Source organism: Sciurus carolinensis, chromosome 7 (genome assembly GCF_902686445.1).
Source record: "Sciurus carolinensis chromosome 7, mSciCar1.2, whole genome shotgun sequence".
NCBI lineage: Eukaryota > Metazoa > Chordata > Mammalia > Rodentia > Sciuridae > Sciurus > Sciurus carolinensis.
In genome coordinates this window covers 7,482,000-7,503,455 of record NC_062219.1, presented here as the reverse complement: position 1 = coordinate 7,503,455, position 21,456 = coordinate 7,482,000, and the positions used below count along the sequence as shown (strand labels likewise).

At 45.3% G+C, this 21,456-nt stretch overlaps 1 protein-coding gene across 2 annotated transcripts in view; it reads right to left on the bottom strand.

Moving 5' to 3' along the window:
- Positions 1–21,245, bottom strand: part of Plg (plasminogen) — a 34,646-nt gene extending 13,401 nt beyond the window's left edge. The window contains exons 1-13 of one of the 2 annotated variants that reach the window (XM_047558984.1): positions 21,094–21,245; positions 17,622–17,757; positions 16,319–16,425; positions 13,371–13,485; positions 11,881–12,020; positions 10,303–10,423; positions 8,992–9,110; positions 7,797–7,959; positions 7,139–7,284; positions 5,146–5,311; positions 1,591–1,772; positions 995–1,143; positions 420–513 (exon numbers count right to left, since the gene is read on the bottom strand). In XM_047558984.1, coding sequence (XP_047414940.1) covers positions 420–513; positions 995–1,143; positions 1,591–1,772; positions 5,146–5,311; positions 7,139–7,284; positions 7,797–7,959; positions 8,992–9,110; positions 10,303–10,423; positions 11,881–12,020; positions 13,371–13,485; positions 16,319–16,425; positions 17,622–17,757; positions 21,094–21,142 — 1,687 coding nt within the window. In that variant the 5' untranslated portion in view covers positions 21,143–21,245. The remainder of the gene's footprint in view (positions 1–419; positions 514–994; positions 1,144–1,590; positions 1,773–5,145; positions 5,312–7,138; positions 7,285–7,796; positions 7,960–8,991; positions 9,111–10,302; positions 10,424–11,880; positions 12,021–13,370; positions 13,486–16,318; positions 16,426–17,621; positions 17,758–21,093) is intronic. The other variant, XM_047558985.1, reaches the window with a different exon arrangement.
- Between the last annotated feature and the right edge of the window lie 211 nt (positions 21,246–21,456).

Here is a 21,456-nt window from a genome sequence, read left to right as displayed (position 1 = left end):
CTTTCTTATTTCTTGGTCTCTGGAGGAGAAAGCTTCCTATCCAGGTGACCCTGAGCTTGTTCTTCATGATCTCTTGCTAGACAGTGAGGCCATTCTGGGGCTGATTAGATCACCTCTAAGCTTCCTCTTTTGGGGATTTGGTTTCTGGTTTACTTAAGTCATGTGTGTGTGCACACGCGTGTGTTGTGTGTGCTCTGTGTGCCCGTTCCACTAACAAAGGAGACCACTGGAAGCCCAGGTCCCAGGTGCCCACAAGAAAGGACAGGGGAAAGGGTGGCTGTCTCCTGCCCGAGGCACTCAGCTCAAAGATGTTTTGTGTGTGTGTGTGAGTGTGTGAGTGTGCACGCAGATCCTTATTAAGGAGTGATCACCACATTTGTGTGAGAAGTAATTTCCTTACAAAAGAGAAAGCAACTTACCACACGGAGGAACATCACAGTAGTCAAAGAGCTTTCTGGGATTCATAGTGTAGCACCAGGGACCGTTGACGTCGTTGTCGGGGTTGCGGCAATACTGAAAGAAGGCGGCGTTTGCCATGCGGCTGCTTTCCCCCAGCCAGCAGGGACACCCCTCCTAGCCTTACGGGATGGAAGGAGTGCGCCTTTTCTTCCTTTCTTATTATTTGGAAAAGTGATTTGTTCAGATGCTTACAAGCCTCTGATCACAGAACACAGTGGTCACATGTCCTTACCCAAGCGGGTCTCAGCCTCAAGGCCTCTCCCCTGGACAGAGGGGGTGGCACCTTGATTGGTCCCGCCCTCACTGCGGGGCTCAGCCTCAAGGCCTCTCCCCTGGACAGAGGGGGTGGCACCTTGATTGGTCCCGCCCTCACTGCGTGTCCCACACAGATGCCAGTCCTGTTCCCCTGAAATCTCTCCATTTCCCTCCCCCTTTCCCCCCAATAGGCCAGGCTGATTTTCCATAGCCCAGGACCAATTCTGTTCAAAGACTGGTCAGTCAAAGGCAAAATAAAACCCAAATTAAAGCGGCTTACGTTTTTTTCCAGACCAGCCCGAGGATTTGTCTCTGGAGTGAAAATGTTGTGTGTGTGGGGCACCTGGGCAGCCCACTCCTGGCACGGAGTGCCCGTAACAGTGGTGGCCTTCGTGCCCCGGTAATTCTTACCGTTCCCAAACATGCAGTCTGCGGGAGAGGAAGTGTGGTTATGGGCCCTGCATGGTCTGAGGCCACAGGGAAGAAATGCAGCTGTGCTGGGTTTGCCCTACAGTGACAGACTGGCTGCCACATCCTGCAGGACCCTGGAATGCTGGAGACCACAGCGCACAGCCTGTTTTAAGACATCTCCATTGACTTGGAAATAATCATTTATTTAGCAGGGTGTCAGAGAATTTTGTCAGGACACCAAGATAACCCAGTGAGTAGGGAGCGAGAACACACCCTGGGGGATTTGCAGGAGTCCAGAGGAAATGGCCCACCCCCGTCTGCCAGCAATCCCAGCCCTGACCCCCCAACGTGGCAGACCCTCAACCAACACTCAACTTCCCATGTAGCATGAAGCATCTGCACTGGTAAGATCTTCCATCTCCTTCACCCCCCACCACCAAGTCTGTGACCAGCCACAGCCCTTACCTGGCTCAGAAGTGGTCTGCACACTGGGAACCTGGACAACAGTCACAGACTCCACGGCGCCCCCTTGTGTGTCTGAGCATCTCTGCAGGTTGCAGTACTCCCACCGGACACTGGGGTCGGTGGTGTAACACCAGGGGCTCTTATCAGCATCGGGATTCCTGCAGTAGTTCATTGTCAAGCCACTGCAAATCCCAAAGCAATAAAGTCACCAGGGGAGGAGAATTCTGCTCCCTCTGAATTTTGTTATAACCAAGTGTTAACAAGTGACTTTGAAAATATCCCCATTAAAGGTGACATCATCATAGAGCTACAAGCACAAATGGTCCTTTTAATCAAAAGTCATATATACTCCAGATAAAAACTGAATAATACAGAAATACATACGAGAAAATATCCTAGTATCCTCCTTACACATTCTGCCAAATACATTCCCCAGGGATAACCAATATAGATTTTGAATTATAATTTTAGATTTTTTAAAGCATAGGCCAATTTATATCTATCTCCCTCTACAGATGAATTCATAGGAATATGTAAATTGGAAAGAAAATGTATCACCCCAAGGAAGCAAGGATGTATCATGATAATAGTCCTAGGCCAGCTCTCTTAGCTTATTTACTGACAATCCAGTTCAAATGCTGTACATGCACCATAAAAGAAAATGGAGAAAATAATGTCATTCTATAGGTGGTATTAGGTAGATCCAGGGGTTGGGTTCTGAAGCCTTATGAAAGCTGGCATGTAAAGCCAGTTCTCAGAGAGGAGGTCATTTTTGTAGGATGCATTTATGGATAGGAATCCTCTCCTGCTCTTGGTCTATTCACTGCCAGCTGCAGCCCCTCAGGGACTGAGGGAATGGGGGATAAGATTAATAAGCAGACTGCTTATTTCCATTAAGTGGAAATTATTAAGAAATACAATTGCAGGTGTGTTGGGTAGGCACATGTCAATTTAACTTTATGAGAAGCTATCAGATGGATATTTCAAAGAGGTTGTACCATTTACACTTAGACCAGTATAGATAACCGCTGTACATTCTTGCTCCACACCCTTGACACTCCTCAACTATTGTCTGGCTTTTTGGTAATCTCCATTTCCATTGGGTGTTCAGTAGTATCACATTAGAATTATAATTCCAATTTATTAGATGGCTTAGGTGTTGAATATTCTTTTTCAGGTACTTATTGGTCACTAGCTGGAAGTTTTGGGTAGATGCCATTAATCATGTTTAAAAAGTTTCTTTCTACTCCTAGTTTGCTGAGACTTGTTTTTCCTGTAGAACTGTTGGATTTTGTTAAATTTTCTTTGTCATCTATTGATGTAATCATATGATTTACACTTTTATTCTATTGACATGTTAGATTACATTGATGGTTTTGCAAAAGGTAAACCAACTTTGCATTTTTGAAGGGCAGTTCCATTTGTTCATGATGTTTCTCAAGTTCATGATAAAGATAATTTTTATATATTGCTGTATTCAATTTACTAACTTTTGTTAAGTTTTTTTATATTTTTGTTCACAACAGATAATATTCTATATTTTCTTACAAAAACCCTGTCTACTTTTTGTATCTGGGATTTTTTGGTCTCACAAATTGAGTTGAAAAATATGTCCTCCTTTATTTTTGTAAGACATTGTGAAGAATTTGAATTACTTCTTCCTTAAATAATCGATAAAAATTTGCCTGTGAAACCATCTGGGTTTAAAGTTTTCTCTGTGAGAAGTTTTTTCACTTATTAATATGTATTAATGCATTAAAGAATATATTAATATATTCTTTTTAATAGATGTTAACTGTTCAAAAATTCAACTTACTCTGCTGGATTTACTTATGTTTTTCCCTAAGAGATTATTCCATATGATCTGCAGTAGTTGGGTTTATTTACATAAAGTGGTTTTTAGTATTTTCTTATGGTCGCTTAGCTTCTGTAGGATCTGTAGTGGTGCCCCCACTTCGATTTTTGTTGTTGGCAATTGCCGTCTCTCCTTTTACCATGATCAGCTGAGCCAGAGGTTTATCAACATCTTCATCCCTTCAAAGAACTGACTTCCCCTCCCTGCTTCATCAATGGACTTAGTTGCCTATTTTTTTATACCTTGATTTTTATATATTTTTGTAATTTCCTTCCTCCTACCCACCTTGGGTTTTACCTGTCTTTCCTTTTCTGCATTCTTATGTTGTTATCTTAGACCAACAGTCATCAAAGTCTCTGGTCTCAGGACTCCTTTGTGCCCTGGAGAAGTATTGAGGATCCCAAACAACTTTCATATTTTGTGATACATACCATAAATACTGCATTGAAACTAAAACTGAGAATTTCTTAAAACAAGAATACACAAGCACACCTTCCATTAGCCAAACTTTAGTTTTTAACCTATGTCCTTACATTTAAAGACCCATTATTATAAAGAGAACCTAACTGGGCTTTGGTTTTCATTCAAATTGGTAATCTATGCCTTTTAATTGAGGTATTTAACCCTTTTACATTTAATATCTTGTGGTGTGGCTCAGTTTCAGTCTATCACAGTGCTGGGTATTCTCCATGTATACCACATACAGCAGTTGTTCTTTCCCCAGTAGTTGCTCTTTGTCCTCCTTTCTTTGTAGACTCCCTCCCTGTGCATATGCAGACTTATGTTCGGTCAGAGACTTGAGGGAACCTCTATGCATGTTGCTGGAACTCCTCTCCACAGGGCCTTTCTCAGGATCACACAGCTAGAAAAATCCCAGCTGCCTCAGTAATGCCAAACTCCAGCCTCTCTTCTCAGTTCAGCAAGATGCCTGTGGTCTGCTCTGGCTCCATCTCCTTACAGTCAGGGCAGGAACTGCCTCCAGGAGGAGAGCCAGGGAATTGGGTTGACCTCTTTTGATTTGCATTCTAAAAGGTCTCAGTCTTGTGCTGCCTGTTCATCATGTGAAAACAGCTTTTTGCATATAGGTCAAGGCCACTATGGTAGAAAGGTTGTTCTGGTCAGTCTAGTCCATCTGCCTTCTCACTTGACCTTTCAGCATCTGTGTGCTTCCTGACTCTCATCTGCCTTCCTGCTTTTGCTCTTCTGACAAAGCCCCAGCCCTGTAGACCACTAGTGCTCAGGATCCAGTATGCCTGTGCAGGTAAGCTTAGATATAGGTATGGATATAAATATAGATATTGACTTGTGACCCAAGACACAGTGGCAAACACAGACCTCACTTCATTGGTTTGAGTTTGCAGTGGTAGAATTCCAGAGCTAAAAGATTGTACTGGTCTTAGCAGGTATTGGGCAATGCTGCTGTTTCTAAGATTTCAGTCATTTGTTCTCCTGAGCTTTCCACTAGTGTGACCTCACCACCTCCACAAAACCCCACTGCCTCGCAAAAGTACTCAAGAAAGACAGTCAGCCTTTAACTTCTCATAGACCCTTTGCTCAAAAGCATGTTTCCTGAGATGATTTGCCTCCCATTCTGGATCTAAGAGAAATTTGGTCCTAAGACGTTAGCTTAAAGCATAGGTCATCTAATAGAAATTTAAGTAGGCTATTGATCCATTTGTGGTTAAAAATCAAAGACCTACGCATTTGGGTAGTTTTCTGGAGTCTTCTGATGCCTGTGTGGTGTCATCGATGACCAGGACTGACATTTCTTTCCTGTGATAGTGGTGGACGACGTGCCTCGATAGCTCTGTCCATCACCCTGGTAGCATTCCTGGACCACGGGGGTTTGCTCAGGTGGTGTTGAAGCTAAAACAGAAGAAGTCATGCTGGAATAATGACTGGAACAGAGAGACATGTGAAACCATTTATGATACAAACGTGCAATAGTCTCTGGGAATTACCACTCTCTTTTCCATATGAGCAGGCAGGTGGACTAGCAACACACACACACACACACACACACACGCACACACACACGCACAATGAATTCATAGCATTCTAGAATTTTAATGACCTATTTTCCTTAGAAATATTTTACTTAAAACTCAGAGGGGAAAAAAAGGTTAGAGTATTTATAGCTGGAAACTGCAGTCCTGTGCAAGCTATTTTTTTATGGTTCTCTACTGGGATCTCATGAGAAGAGAGGGGAGGCTTTCAGTGGTGCAGACAGCAGATGACTGGCAGTGGCAGGCAGACATGAAACCTTTGTGTATTTCTCCAGACCCTGTGCTCATACAAAGCCAAAGCTTTAAGTTTCTGGGGGTTGGGCAGGAAATGGTCCACACCCAGGGCTCTAGGCAGAAGTCCACAGCTTCTCAGAGATGACCACATCTCTGTGAAAGAGCCATGATCAATATGTTAAAGGACCTTCTGATAAAGGAGGACAATGTGCATGGATAGACGAAGAACTTCAGCAAGTAGAGGGAAACAAGAAAAAAGTACAGTGGAAATGCCAGGAACAGAAACCGTGGCATTGCAAAGAATTCCTTCAAAGGAATCAGCGGGCAAGACACAACTAAAGAAACAGTCAGTGAACTTGAAAATAAGTTACTGTAAGTTTCTAAACCAACATACAAAAGAACTAGGTGAAAAATGAAAAAAGTAGAACAAGCAGACAAGAAGTATGACTATAAATCATACACAGCTGATCATGGGCAAAATGCCAAAAACCAGCATCAATGTCATGTGAGGTCATAGCAGAAGTCAGTTCTCTCTGCTAGCACAACAGTCCAACATTTCTCAGGGAAGAAATAGAAATACAATTTTGTAAGGATCTTCTGTATCAACAATATAGAATGTTGTCTGAAGAAGTAATGTGATGAGTTAAAGATGTGTGTTGCAAACATTAAGGAAAATATCAAAACTATTAAAAATTGGTTTAATTAATAAGTAAATGGTGAAGATAAAAGATGATTATAAAAATAGTCATTCCACATGAAATAGGAGAAAAGATACAAAAAGGAATGAAGTCCAAAGAGAACAAAGAGAAACAATTGACTTGATGGTAGATTTAAATCCAACCATATTGACAATTACATGAATGCAAATGATCTTAACATCTCTATTAAAAAGCTAAAAAAAGATACACAGATACTAGTAAAAACAGCTTCAATGGCTCTTTTCCTATCAGCAAAAACAGACTTCAGAACAAGGAATATTTTCTGAGATGAAGAGAGACAGCACATCATAACAAAGGGGTCATTTCATCAAGCAGACACAAGCGTCCTAAATGTGTATGTGCCCAAAAACAGAACTTCTAAACACAAAGCAAACAAAGTTAGAACCGAATGGAAAAACCAACTCATCTACAGTTCAGGTTGGACCTGTCACCCTTCATCCCTCAGTAACGGATAAAGTAGGTGACAGGAAATCGGTCAGAATACACAACACCACCAACAGTTGGCTTGATCTAATTGGCCTTTAGAGAAACTCTACCTAGCAAAAGAGTCACGTCCAAGAGCACATGGAAAACGACTAAGTTCTGAACCGTAAAACACTTCAACAGATTTAAAATATTGTGACTGAAATCCCAGAGCATGTTCCCTGACCGCAGCAGATGGAGGCCGACCAGCCGCTGTGTTCCACCCGCCATGCAGACACAAGGAGAGCGCTTGGGCTCTGTGAAGCTGTCACCTGGGACATCCAGAGGCTCCGTGGAGGACGGCAAGGACTCACAGGAAGGCACGGTGCAGTACTCCCACCTCACTTTGCTGTCGGTCGTGTAGCACCAGGGGGCCGTTTCCCCGTCGGGATTACGACAGTAGTTCTCGTCCAGACCTCTGAAAGAGGAGTGTGGGTTTGGCTCTTCAAACGCGTAAGTAAGTCAGAAGCACACACGCCTGTTGATGGCGACGTTGGACATGTGCCCGGCTAGAGCTCAGGAATCAGACACACGGAATAACAGGTGCCGAAGCTCGAGCACAGTGGGATTCCGCGGGATTCCGCAGACCCAGCCCCGGCGCCTCTTCGGGCTAGAGCTGAACTACGTTTCCTGACTCTGCACTGACAAGAACCCAAACCCGAGGCTGGGCCCCACCCCCAGAGCCACCCCTGATTTAGTCGGTCTGGAGTAGGTCCCAGAAATTTGCATTTTTAACAAATTCCTGGTGAGCTGATGCTGCTGGCGTGGGGACCACGCTTTGAGAAAGAGTCTCGCAGGAAAAAAGCAGTTGCTGGCTTTCGCTTCCCCTGCACACGCCTGGCCCCGTTTCCCTCCAGAATCTCCCATCCTGGGTTCCTCCAGTAAGGGAGACAGAGGCAGAGCTAGAGGGCAGGGCGCCCGGGGACATACTTGCAGGGGAAGTTTTCTGGGGTCCGGTTGTGTTTGTGAGGGGTCTGTTCACTCCAGCGCTGACAGGTGTGCCCGGACTCGGTGACCGCCACCTTGCCTCGGTAGTTTTCACCTTTTCCCTTCAGACACTGGTAGGTTGGACCAGAAGAGGGTGGGGGTGTGGCTTGAATGGAGAAAAGAAACCGCGATGAATATTTTTCCAATCAAGAATGCTCAGGTGGGCGGTCCTGGGAGGAGCTGCTGGTCTCGGCCTCTTTTGCCACCCTCCCGCTTGGAGCTGGCCTTTAAGGACGGTTAGCATGTTGAGAAATCCACCTGGAAGCGCCTGTGTCTGAGACCTTTACGTGAGGAGCTTCTGCAGGGATTGACCCTCGGGGTAGGTACTTCTTTCTATAGTGCCCTGGCTCATTTCAACATGCGTGGTACTTGTCCATACGTGTGCCCACCCCACCCATCTCAACCCATACGTGTGCCAATGACCCACATTCTTCCGTGAAGACTATGTGATTTCTCGGTGAACGTGGACACCCCATATTCCCTAAAGTCTCACAACTGAGGAAGCGTCTGTGGGAAGGAAGGCAAATGTGCCTTCAAGGAAAAACGTGTGCACCAGAAATCAAGACTCTCTTGGTGGGGAACAAAAGACAAGAAGAGGAACTGGCCCTCAGGAAGAGGGGGAACACCTGGGAGACCCGACTGTCAGAGCGAAGGAGGGACGCTGATCCTAGCTGACTCCTTTCTGACCTTCAATGACTCTCTAACGTTCAGTCTCTTGCTTTGAACCCTCGCTTCCTCCATTTCATCTTCTCCTGCTGAGCTCCTTCCCCACTGCGCCACGTTGGGCACGCTGGAAAACTGGATGCCCACAGTTCCTCCTCCTCGCTGACAAAGCAACAGTTGGAAGAACTCCGCCCGATGAGGAATTTGGTGAAATGCAGCACAAGGAAGAGGAACACAGAGCTGCCCACCACCAGACTACATCTAAACATGCACGTCAGAGGCAGAAGTCTCTTCTGGGGATAAAGAAAGCATGACAAAGGATGTTCTAACCCATTACCTATCGCAGATCACTAAGCCACAGAGCCACCGCCCTGCACGGGGCTTGTGGGTCACTTCTTAGGCCCTGCACCCAGGCTCTTGACTCTAAGAGCAGGACAGGTCGGGAACCCAGGGCAGGGGCGTGGGGCGCACTTACTGCAGCGGGGAATGTTACAGAGCTCCCAGCGTTTGTTGGGGTCCGTAGTAAAACACCAGGGGCGGGGCTCCCCATCTGGGTTTCGACAGTAGTTCATCTTCAAGTTCTTGTTTGGAAATCTGAATGGACAAAAAGAATTTTTTAAAAAAATTTTATTGATTCAAAAAGGATTTTAATAGCACTGAACATCTGCATGCCTGGGTGAGAAACTGAAGGTGAGCCAGTGTAGAGCACCTGCTCTGTGCAAGGCGCAGTCAGGCACCAAGGAGGAAGTGGACGAAGACTACCCTAGGAAGGTGGTGATCTAGGAAGGAACGTTAGCTCGGCATTACACGGATTCCTTTTCTAATGGTTTAGACACTTCAAAACCACTGAACAAGATCAATAAACTTATCATTTTGGTCATCTGGAAAAACTGATGTAAGCAAACTCTGGTTACTCTGCTGCAAATAATAGCAATGTTTAAAATGCAAAGTGCTCACTGCCTAAAGATAATGATTGGGTACAGCCAGTACCCAATCTTAAAGGATCTTAAAGGCATAAAGAGAGACTGGATCAGCCAGGCGTGATGGCACAAGCCTGTAATCCCAGCAGCTGGGGAGGCCGAGGCAGGAGGATCTCGAGTTTAAAGGCAGCCTCAGCAAAAGTGAGGCACTAAGCAACTCAGCAAGACCCTGTCTTTAAATAAAATACAAAATAAATCTGGGGATGTGGCTCAGTGGTTGAGGGCCCCTGAGTTCAATCCTCAGTAAACTTCTCCCACCCGCCAAAAAAATGGGAGACTAGATCAGCTAGCTATAGTGGGAAGGTGTTTTCCAGGATGATTAGTGTGAAATAGAGTCCTTACAAAACTGTACTCTGGAGATCATTATTACTTTCTAGATTAAAGACTCCCATTCCCATTTAAAATTCATACTTGCCTTTGAGAATAGTGCCAAAGTGCACCAACATAAACACACACAAATTCACAAGATCCCTGATGTGTACCCACAGACCTAGGTGAGGAATCTCCCTGGTATACAGTGAAAGCAAAGGAAGAAGAAAGAGAAGAGGAAATACTTGGGAAACACACAAGCAAGACATATTTGTATTTCTCAAATTTTAATGTATGTACGAATCAGCAGTAAATCTGGTTATAAGGGAAATTTGATTCAGAGGGTCTGAGAGTCTGCATTTCTAACAACCAAAGATAAGAACGACATGGCAGGATGCCAGCTTTGAACTCCACAACCATCAGGCATTCACTTCTGGTGGCACAAGAAGACACCTAAGTAACTGAACAGGCCGCAGAGCCTTGAACGGGGGACTTACTTGGAAGGGATGTATCCGTGAGCGTGCGGAGTCTGCGAGTCCCAGGCCTGGCATTCGAGTCCGGACATGGTCTTGGAGATTTTACCCTCGTAATGTTCTCCACTGCAATGCATGCATTCTTCTGAGCAGCATGGGGAAGAAGGGAGGAAAGGGAGGAGCAAAACAGTGAAGACGAGACCCCACAAGAAATGTCTCCCAGAGGTCTGGCCATGCTCCCACGTGGTTTCCAAGAATCACGGGGAGTAAAATTGGCTCAAGACTCAAAATGTCCTATTACGGTCCAAAAGGTCATTCTCTTTTCAAATGGTTTATTTACCCTATTTTGGTCAATGCCACCTCAACTAATGGTCATGACCAAATTCAGAAGCTCCTAACTGCCTTGTCCTTGCACTGAGAGGCACAGATCCCAGGAAGGAAAGGGACAGTGACCATAGTCCCAGCAGTCTGCAAGTTCTCTACTATGATTTTTAATTTTTCTTTTCTTTTCTTTTTGGTTTTTTGAGACAGGGTCCCGTTGAGCTGCCTTGGCTGGCCTCACACTCGCCATCCTCCTGCACAGCCTACTGAGTGGCTAGGATTAACCGGGTGCCCTGCTGCGCTTGGTCACAGAGAACTTTTAAATATTGGGCATCTTGGTTTCAATAATCTTTAGAAAGTCTATAAAACCATGCTGATCATCCGCGTAACTGCAGATGCGTTGGAACTGCATGTTAGGTTTTCTTGCTGGAGCCTGTGCCTGTGTCCCCTTGTAGAGTGACATTCTCTTTTTACGTTGGAGAGAAGCATGACCGGCTGTTTTTGGCTTTTTAAGTTATTTTCAAACTGAAACTTTGATTTGGAAATGCCAAAGTCACATGGTGGGGCAGAGTAATATACAACTGTGACTTTTACAGGATCATAAAACAGATGCAGACTTGACATAAAAATCACGCATTTGTTGTACCTCAAGGTCAAATGACTGATGACATAGTGTCCAAATAAAGGTTTTTCATGGCTCAAATAGATTAAGGACATGAACTGAGGTGTCATGTGATACAATGTTCACATGGTTGCATAAAACCCAGCTGGTTCTATTTCCCTTGCTCCAATAAATATGCCTGGAAATATGAAATAAATTTTTCCAGTCTGTTTTCATGTTTCAAACACTTTTAAATAGATTGGTTCACTAAAAGAAAGGATTTTTGATGCCAAAACTGGTTCATTGCCTAGCTTCAACTAAGCAGCAAAATCTCTCACATTAAATTAATGTCGTTTACTTGAATTGTATTGATTTTGTGGGTTTAATTTAGTATTTAATTGGGAACCTGCTTGGAGTGTTATAGTTTGTGAGAGTTTTAAGCATACGATTGACAGACTTTACATCTAGCTTTAAATGTGTACATGTCGAATTAGCATTGTAGTAAAGACTTCACGTCCACACTGGGGTCTGAGAAGGCTGTGCTCCTTCCCAAGGGGCAAGGGCATTACTAATTGCAACATTAACTGATTATTGATGATACCCCAGGGGAAGTGGCTTTACAGACATTGCTTCTCAGGTGAGGGGCAGGCAGGAAAGCATTTTCCAGCACCATTTCTCACCCTCGCATTCAGGAATGTCGCAGTACTCGAATCTCTTCTCGGGGTTCGTGGTGTAGCACCAGGGACCCTGCGGGTCGTTGTCCGGGTTGCGACAGTAGTTCTCCTCCAGGTCCTCTGCGGGGAACTTGTCAGGAGAATAGCTGTGGAGGACCAAGAGGAGCACGTGGCTGATATTCGGAAAGCCAGCAGGCAGTGGGCACGTGGGGACAGGATGCCGTGTGTCCCCACCTGGGGCCTGAGCGCCTGCTATCCCAACACACTACGGCCAGTGGCTGCCACGCCTGAGCGGTCCGTTTGCATTTCTCTGTCGACACTGTTTCAGGTACAGTGGCTGATGCTGTCATCGCCACGTTGACAGCAGAGCCTTAGAAGCAGAACCGAAGCAATGGTCCCTCAACCCGTAGAAACAGAGGCCTCCGTTCATTCCAAATGCCCACTTTCCGCAAGGTCCCTTCTCTCCCTCCAAATAGCAGAAGCGGCTACCATTCTGTCGGGTGAACTTCGCACCCAGGATCACACTAAAATCTTCCTGGACGTTCTCTCACTTACACTTAACAAAAAACCCGCCCAAATGGTGTTATCCCTCTTTCATAGTCAAGAAGGCTGAGCGTGGTCATGTGAAGCCAAACAGACCACGCCTGGCTCCTGACAGCCAGGGAGCAGGTTGGGCTCTCAGGTCCCATCCCAGCAGCCGAGGCGAGTTTGGATGGGGTCGGGGGAAGGAACTAGACTCGTTTTCCGCTATAGAGATGAGTTGCTGTGTAGAGGTAACGAATGAGAAAAAAGCACAAGAACCTGTCCAAAAAGACAGTCTCGGGTTCTTCTGGGGCCTGTCTCAGGAACTCCCCACCCTCTCAGGCCTCAACTTCCGCAGCTGGGTGAGCCGGGGTCTTCTACCGGGCGGCCTGAGATCTGCACGTCGGGTTGAATCTTTTACCCGATCTAATGGGAACCTGCCATCTGCTCATCTGCAGGGGCACTTCTTTGGGGGTGGGTGAGGGCAGGGTCATGGACACTGACTTCCTATCTGATCAGCTTTAGTGCCACCTGACAGCACGCTGGGGAAAGAGCAAATCAGAGTAACATAAAATGACAGGTCCGCTGCGAGAGTCGCATGTCGTTCTCTTGTCTTCTGGAGTGTGGCTCCATCGTGGTGAGGGGACTGTGGTGAGAGTCCCAGCTCAGCGTGTCTGAGCGACACTTTCAGTCCTAAACATCATCGTATTTCTATTTTCTCAGGCTCAGCCTCAAATTCATAGTTTTCTTCTTCTTTTCACTAGGCCTCCTTCCGTGATTTAGGTATTCCAGAAAACGCTATGCACATGACTAAATAGAAAGCAGCCCCTTGGGCTTTAGTGCTATAAATAACTGAACTGTTCTCACCTGCCTCAGAGGGGCTCTCTGCTCACTCAGGTGCGCAGGTGTGAGCTGCGAGTGCCGGGTTACTCTGAACGCAGTGGGCGAACCCAGGGCAAAGGAGAGACACTTACTTGGGCTTGTGGGGGAAACTGGCACTCCACTTTTGACAGGCTGTGCCACTCTTTGTCCTGGACACGGTCCCTCTGTAGTTCTTCCCATTCCCAGTCTTGCACTCTGAAAGGTACACTGAAAGTCCACACGGTGGTCAAAAACCCAAGCAAGAAACTCAGGAGAAAGCTCTGCACACCACAGTCCCACCCAGAGACAGACAGAGCAGACAGCAGCCTCCTGCTGTCCAGAGCAAAGCCGTCTGCACCCAGCAAGGGGCGTCTCCTGCCTAGATCCACCCATTCGAAAGCTCCGTCCTAGCCGGTCCACGAACTGGGCACCAGGAAGGAGCTGGAACACGCGTGATACAGCGCAGGCGAAGGCCCTACCCTTGTGGGGCTCACACCCAAGTGGAGAGAGGCACCACTGGAACGCACTGAAATGAGCCAACTTCACAATGATAGGTACGACAGAGAAAATGAATCGCGGGATGAGACAGAACTACGGGACAAGGGTGGGGCTTTTTAGATGTGTGTGTCGGGGGTTGGAGGCAGGCTTTTCAGAGGCCGGAAGAAATCCAATCCACTTCTCCTGTTTCAGGTTCCTCGAAATATGAAAAAATGCCAAACCAGGTTCTGGAAATGTGTCTGCTTTAAATGTTCCCAGCAAATATTCTCAACCAACCTCCACTTAACCAGCTCACCAGTTAATCAATGGGGTTCAACCTATCTTTGAAATAGCTTGGTGCCCACCTGGGGCCCACAGTGGCAGGGTGGCCCCGTCTAGTGCGTCACCCACTGTGTCACCACGAGGTGGGTCCTGTGTCATTCATTTCTATTGCCCAGCTCTCCTTATGATCACACTAGCTGGAGGTGATCTCTATGCGCTTGAAGGGGAAAATCAGAAAAATCCACAGGCATTGGAGAATCAGCGGGTTCCAAATGCCCGGCTCTTGCTCCACTCAGTGATGAGGGAGCAATGCCCTGAGGGGACACTCCCGAGCAGCACCATGCCAGGAAGGCGGAGCACGCCTGCTGGACCCAGAGTCAAAGGAAACCTCTGCTCTGCAGGAAAGTCGCCGAGGTAGGCTGTGCGTTCAATGAAGATACATAAACTTAAATGTGGACTCCTACATCCTTTAAAATGCCCCCCTTTACCCAGGTGTTCTCAGCCACCCTGGTCAGTCGCCTGGGGAAAGAGCTTCCCACACAACTCTAGCCAAAGAACATTTCCCCCACCCCACAGAGGACGAGGCCGCGGGATCTTCCCGGGGATGTCCTACGCTGGCTGATTACACTCATCAAAGGCGTGACCTCGGGGTTCCTGGGAAAGGGAGGCCCAGGGCTTAGGGAAGACTTTTGAGAGGAGGTGATGCTTGAGTGGAAACCCAGGAGGTGAGAGGGCTGGTGTGGCGAGGACAGAGCTGACGGGGTTCTGGGCAGAAGTGGGGACCACTTCACACTTGGAATGACAGAAATAAGCAGCAGTCCTTGTGTAACACTGGGCTTGCCGCGCACAAGGTCTGCCGGCATTCCGGAACCGTTTGGGATTGGCGCTAAGTGCCTTCAGAAGGACTTAAGGAAGAAATGGTGCATTTCTAAAAGATCGCTTGGGCAGCTTACAAGCAGGGGACCAAACTGCAGTGACCCTGGCCCGACATGACAGTGGCTTGGCTCTGGGGTTGGCCAAGGAGATGGTGGCAGGTGTAAATGTGATCTGACACAGATTGTTCCCAGCAAAACCCTGGATGGTAGGCCAGCAGTGGGTCCATATTCCACAGTAAAGAACCAAGGATCGAAAGTGACTGACTTTTGACTTTTCGCCTCACTCTTGTTTGTCTGTCCCCACCAGAGTTTGCATAACCTTTGGCTCTCTTGAAAACAAGCACACCAAGCCTTCAAACTTCAGCCTTCAAACTAAGCCTAACAGGCACCCCAGGTTCCTTCTGGTTAACAATTTACAGATGACATATTTAAATCCTAACATTTTGTCGAGAGAATTGCCACCCCCACGTCTTTTTAATCTGATGGATAGTAGGTGATCCTATTTATCTCATCCTTTACTCGCTATTTGTAAGAACTAATAACTTTAACAGGTAAGGCTTAGATTTAATCTGTACTTGGATCTCAAGAATTAAAGATAGAGTAAGGAAGAGCAGTCAAGAGGGATGCAGCCCACGAAACCTAGAAACTGAACAATGTAGAGCAGTAACCCCAACCTAGAGGAATACTTTTTAGAATCTTATTTATGGTTTGTGGTGAGACTAGAAACAATGTTTCAAATCACTGTCAAGAACACAAGAAATCAGATGTATCTTGTCTTCTTCAGCCCCTGTGATAAAGAATATTTGGAGAGCCAGATCGTAGTTAATGGTTGCAATGCCTGGCCAGCACCAGAGTAGAGGAGAGGGTTATGAAGTGTCGTGCATTCATTTAAATCTCCATATGTAAGTGCTCTTAAGAATGGCACTTTCGCATCCCTAAAAAGACACGCAATTTCCCTTAGAATCCAGGCCACCTCACCTCCTAAACTATGAGACCATTGGTCTGCATTTTAAAAGGAACTGTGATTTTTGCACATTTTCAAAAGACAAGTTTGAGTCTGAGGAAAATATAGACCATGACCCCCCCCAAAAAAAATTAACAAGTATTTTTGTCCCCAGCCAAATGTTATCAAGATTAAAAGTATCTCATATTTCCATTGTCCTAGGCTGTATTTCAGAAGTTGGAGCCCAAGGACCACGGTCCCCCTGCAGAACAAGGGGACAAGGTCATGAGGAGCTGTTAACTCCCCATCTCTCTTTATAAATAAAGTTTTGAATCTTATTTTCGTGGCCAGAGAGATAGAAGTGATTTTGTAAATCCAGTCCTTTCATTTTTCACACAAGAAAAATGAAACCAAAAAGGTGAAGTCATATGTTCAAGTTGACAGGGCTGTTCAGGGAGGAGAAGGGGGAGGGAAAGGTACGCACTTCTCTTCTCAAATAAAACGACGTCTCTCATCCTAATGATGGAGGAGGACTTGCTGTTCTCAGCCATGATCACACAATGCTGCTCTTTGCTGTGATACTGGAACGACCTGCGGAGGAAGAGGGAATACGAGAAGACTCTTCTTCAGTTAAGGAATGCAAACATTTACTCATGGTAAGACCCTCGAGCAATAACCACAACTGTTTTAGGAGCAGGGAGCTCAGAATTGTTGCCTTTCGTAGTGGAAGGACTGCAGAAGCACTCCTGGCTCTTGCTATCTGGGGTGCCTTGTGACTGTCTGCACAAGTTGCTATAAAGTGTGACACTCCTCCCTCCTGTTGTCTCTAGGGCTCCCACTTGGCTTCTGCTTTTCCACCATGCTGTGGCTCAGCACAAGACCCTTGACTGGTACAGCCACCAGGTCTTGAAAGTCCAGCCTTCAGAATTGTTCACTTAATAATTTTTTTTTCCTTTTTGAGTTACCCAGTCTTGGGTAATTTGTTATAGAAACAGAAAACTGTCTTAAGAAAACCTCCCACCTCCCTTCCCCAATTGCATGGTCCTGCCAAGTTTGCTCAGACTGGCATTCAAGGCCATGTGCAGCTGCCTGTCCAGCCCAATCACCTGTGAGAAGCCTTTACTGTGATCAGCTCGGCACCCCCCGTCCCTCTCACAAGCTCAGGGTGGTTCCTCTCCTGCACCAGGTACGCCTCCCTGTCTTGGTGTTCAAGACCTCAGCTGCCCTCAAAGTCCAGGTCAGCTGCCACCTCATCCCTGAGACCTCTCTACCTACCTCGACAGAGTTGTTGTTCTTTTCTCTGAACCTCTGTAGCACATGCATCAATTATGCCCTTAGTGATATCTAGGGCTGCCTGTTTATTTTTTAAACATTATTTCTGATTTCTTTGCACCATAAATACAAAAGAGAAGGCACTGGATCTAGTGTCCATACTTCCTTCTTCCTTCTGCTCCACACAGGACACTTTGATTCATATGATCCTCAATAAATCTTTGCTGATGGTCAGTTAAAAACTGGAGCTTGGAAGAGTAGTCGCCCATGTTGCTGTCACGGGTAAACATAGATACCTTCCTTTAAGCCATTTTCTAAAGGGGCCACTTTTAACCTTAAGACATTGTTATAGCTTCAGACATTGAGCAAATTGAGGTTCAAACTCTAGTCCTGTAAATTCCCTTTTTCTCTTAAATTGTATTTTTGTTAATAAATCCATGAGCAAATTTCTTGCCATCAAAACAGGTGTTACAAACAGCAAGGTTCCCGCACAGGAGCGACAACAGTGGCAATACCTGCAGATAAACTCCGTTTCCTCCTCGCATCTGGCGGCGCACTCCTCTATGCTCTGTGCTCCTAGGTGCTTCTTGGTGACACTGGACAGTGAAGCCCCTTGGGTGTTTACGTAGTCATCCAGGGAGACTCCTTGACCTAAAGATGGAAGAGAAAAGTGGAACAGCTTGATCGATGTGCTGAGCCCACTGCGTGATTACCACGGCTTTCTCACCTATGTGCTTGATATCTGCCAAATATTGGGTTATTGGCAGCAGAATGGGGCGTCGTGAATAAAAATGCTCAGTCAGGAAAACAGTTCCAGTAAGGCTGCAGTACCCTAAGGGAACGCCTGGACGGATGGGTCGGAGCAGCTCACCGCTGCTACTGCTGGGCTAACAGACACGAAACTTCCAGAATGAGTCTGACCCGTTTGCTCTTGACTGTCCTGCCGTGATGAGCCTGTAAGACACCATCGGTGGCAGCTGCATTGCCAAAACTGATATTGGTTTGTCCATCCCCGGGGAATAAGTGGGACTTGGAGGCCATTGTTTGATTTATAAAATACATATTTTCCAATAATATATGACTTTTATCTATAATGATGATGATGGTATCTGACATTTCACAGAAAATTGTAAAAAAAAAAAAAAAAAAAAAATGCAGAGCCCAGGAAAATCCTGGCCTTGTTTTTCTGTAAGAGGAAGTCTGAGGCAAAGAGACTGTTGCTTCTCCCTTGTCACCTCAGAGTGTGCCCCAGGGACTTCCCTTCAGTCATGTTCCCACACACTGCTTGTGGGCCCTGTTCTGAGGCTGCACGAAGCTCCTGGCATGGCTTTGCAGCTGTGACCTAAGCCTGGAGGCCCTAGCTCCCATCCTCCTGAGGTAAATGCTAGTGATTTTCACAGGAGTGAGGCCACAAAGAGGTTAATGGAATTAAAATAGGGAAGTTTCCATGAAATTAGGCAACATGCAACCTTGACCATGAGGGGAGTGGTGGGGCCAGAGCCAGCCTGAGCGGGTTAAAGAGTGACCAGGATGGGAAATGGCAGCTGCAGACGATAGTGCTTGACACAGTCGCCATCCAAAGTCCACCCTCTCCATCTCCTCTGCTGCTTCTTCCTTCATCAACTTAAGATGCTCCACGTTGGAAGGAAGGACTATTGAAAGGGAAGTTTGGCCAATACACTTCAAACTTTCAAAGCACTTGGTAAATATATAAGATCATGGGGAAACAGGCACTCAGGACCCATAACCTATTTCTTCATCTTGCATTTCTTCAATTCGAATTCTTATTTTCAAGAAGAGTTGTGCTTTGGTGAATTGATTTGAAAAACACATATTAAATCTGTAAAGCGTATCCTACAAGGAGTTAAGTTAACCTTTGGGAAGAGTTATTGGGAAATGTACAAGAGCAGGCCACCCGTGATATTTAAAAAGAGAATTTTCCCTCTTATGTCATCCTTGAATTAAGTTAGCGTTTATGATGTCACATTATTATGTTTCATAGCACATAGCTGTTGAGTTCCACCTTAGGAGCTGACGTGCCAAAGAATCATCCCAAAGGAATAGTTTATTTTTATATTTAAAATTTTTCCCCAAATCTTTTTTTTTTTCCTTTCTCTCACTCTTATTCCCTGCCAGGTTTCATATAGCAATGAGATTAAGTACAATTTTTTGACAAAAAAACATTAAACAAATCTTTTAGTAGGAAAAATATTTTTATATTACAGACTAAATGCAGATGTATATTGCTATCAAAGCAATGCATTTTATGATAACATAAGCCTCTTTCATCACTGGATGTGTGTGTCCATGTTTGTGTGCACACACATACTTGTGTGTGTAAAAAAAAAACCTAAGGGTTTGTGAAGTACAAGATGTTTATCCATCCTCCCTGAGCACTGCTATTAAAGCAAATGCCTTTTTCTCCCAGTCATTTCAGTGCACTGGAAAGATGAAAGTCACATCACAGAGAATAAGAGCAAATACTTTCCTTTCAAGAGAGATTATGAAAGAAATCCCCATCCTAGTTGGTTGAGACATGTCAATCCTGTTGCAGAGAAATTCATTCTAAGCTTTGGGTGCAGCCTCTAGGCTCAGAGTGCTCCTAGCCCTCACTTCCATGGTCTGAAGTAAAATGCTCACACCTGGTCACACACACACACACACACACACACACACACACGTACATTTCCCACAACTCTCTTTTTGTTCAATCTTCTCCTTGTTAGTTCTTCAAATGGCTCCCACTAAATTCAAATGTATTTGTCTGTAAAGCACAACCTGTAAAATGTATCTGGTGATTTATAGATTGAATTTCAAGTATCTATACATTAATATGAAGCACTACTAGGGTAATGTATGATCACATACACAAAACATCTAAAACAGCACATCTATAAACTACAGAAGGTAGATGGATGGTTGTCAGGGCTACAGATTAAGGAAAACAGCTAGGGAGCGTGGAATTTTTTTGTGGGTAATGAAGCATTCTAGACTTTACTGTGCTGATGGTTGGACCACTTTGAATGTGCTGGAAACCACTGGACTGCGTGCCTTCAGTGGGCGACTTGTATAGCACAGGAATTATGTCTAAATAAGCTGTTAGAAAGACAAACTGCTACACAAGTTTTGAACGTGACTTTTTTTAAAGTTTTAAGTGCAGTTAGAAAAGGGAGAAGAACACTAGGTTCCTTCTTGGAAAGCCCTGGCTTAAATCCAGGTTTCTTTACTTCCCTGATCTCAGAGTTTGGACAGTGAGCAAGTAACATTATTTCCTAAGTCTTGACTCCCTCATCTAGAAAAGGGGGATAAATAAAAATCCCATCTGTACCCATAGTAAAATAAGCTCTCGTTAGTAAAACACACACACACTCGTGTGTGTGTGTGTGTGTGTGTGTGTGTGTGTATAAAATGTGATTGGTCTACCCCAAACTCTAAGTGAATATTTATGATGTATGATTATTACATACATCATTTCAAAAACTCTGCACGTGACTTCACCAGACACGAACAGGCAAACATATACTTAAGTTTTCCTTCAACCAAAACAAATAGAGAAATGCTACTTCACACTCGTTAAAGAATAAAATATACTCAAAGACAAATATATATATTCCAAGAGATATTTTGTTACTTACATTTGAAAGTGATAGAAATATGGCAGCTTAACAAAAATGATAAAAATTAATTCAGCTGAGAAGAACCAGCAAAGTGACTTTTCTTCAATGAAAATTGACGTCATGTGGGCCCAGTCATTTAGATTTGAAAAGTTACCCATGAGCTTCTCTGCCCATTTATTCTCCACACCCTGACATTCTTCAGAGGGACATTAAATTAATATCTTGAAGAATTTCTTGACCTAGATTTTGAAACTGAAAAACTTGTGAATCAAGTTTGATTCAATGAGTTGCTCATAAAACTATAGTGTATCTATTTATTATAATACATTGTTAGGAAAATGTAATGACTGAAGTGAAAAGAAAACCTTACCTGATTTCAGAAATAAGAGAAGCAGAAGGACTACTTCCTTGCGTTCCATGTTGGGACTGGCCAGCACGGCCTGGGGGACAGTGTGTCCCAGTCCCGAGGTGCCGATGGCTTACATGAGCGCAGAGGCATCCGCGATCGAGATAGTCAAATGAGGTTAATTATTCTCAGAGCCCGGCCACTGCGCTCAAAGGGGCAAACATCACCTTGAATAGTGGCTCTTACAAAACATTTGAGAGAGGAGCCTGCAAGAGATGCTGGGAATCAGAGCCACGCCCCCGGCCACTCCAGGCTGCCTCCTTTCTCCTCTTTCCTCCCCTCGCCCCAGGCCACATCATCCCCACCGCCTCTCCTTTCCTTCCCTCT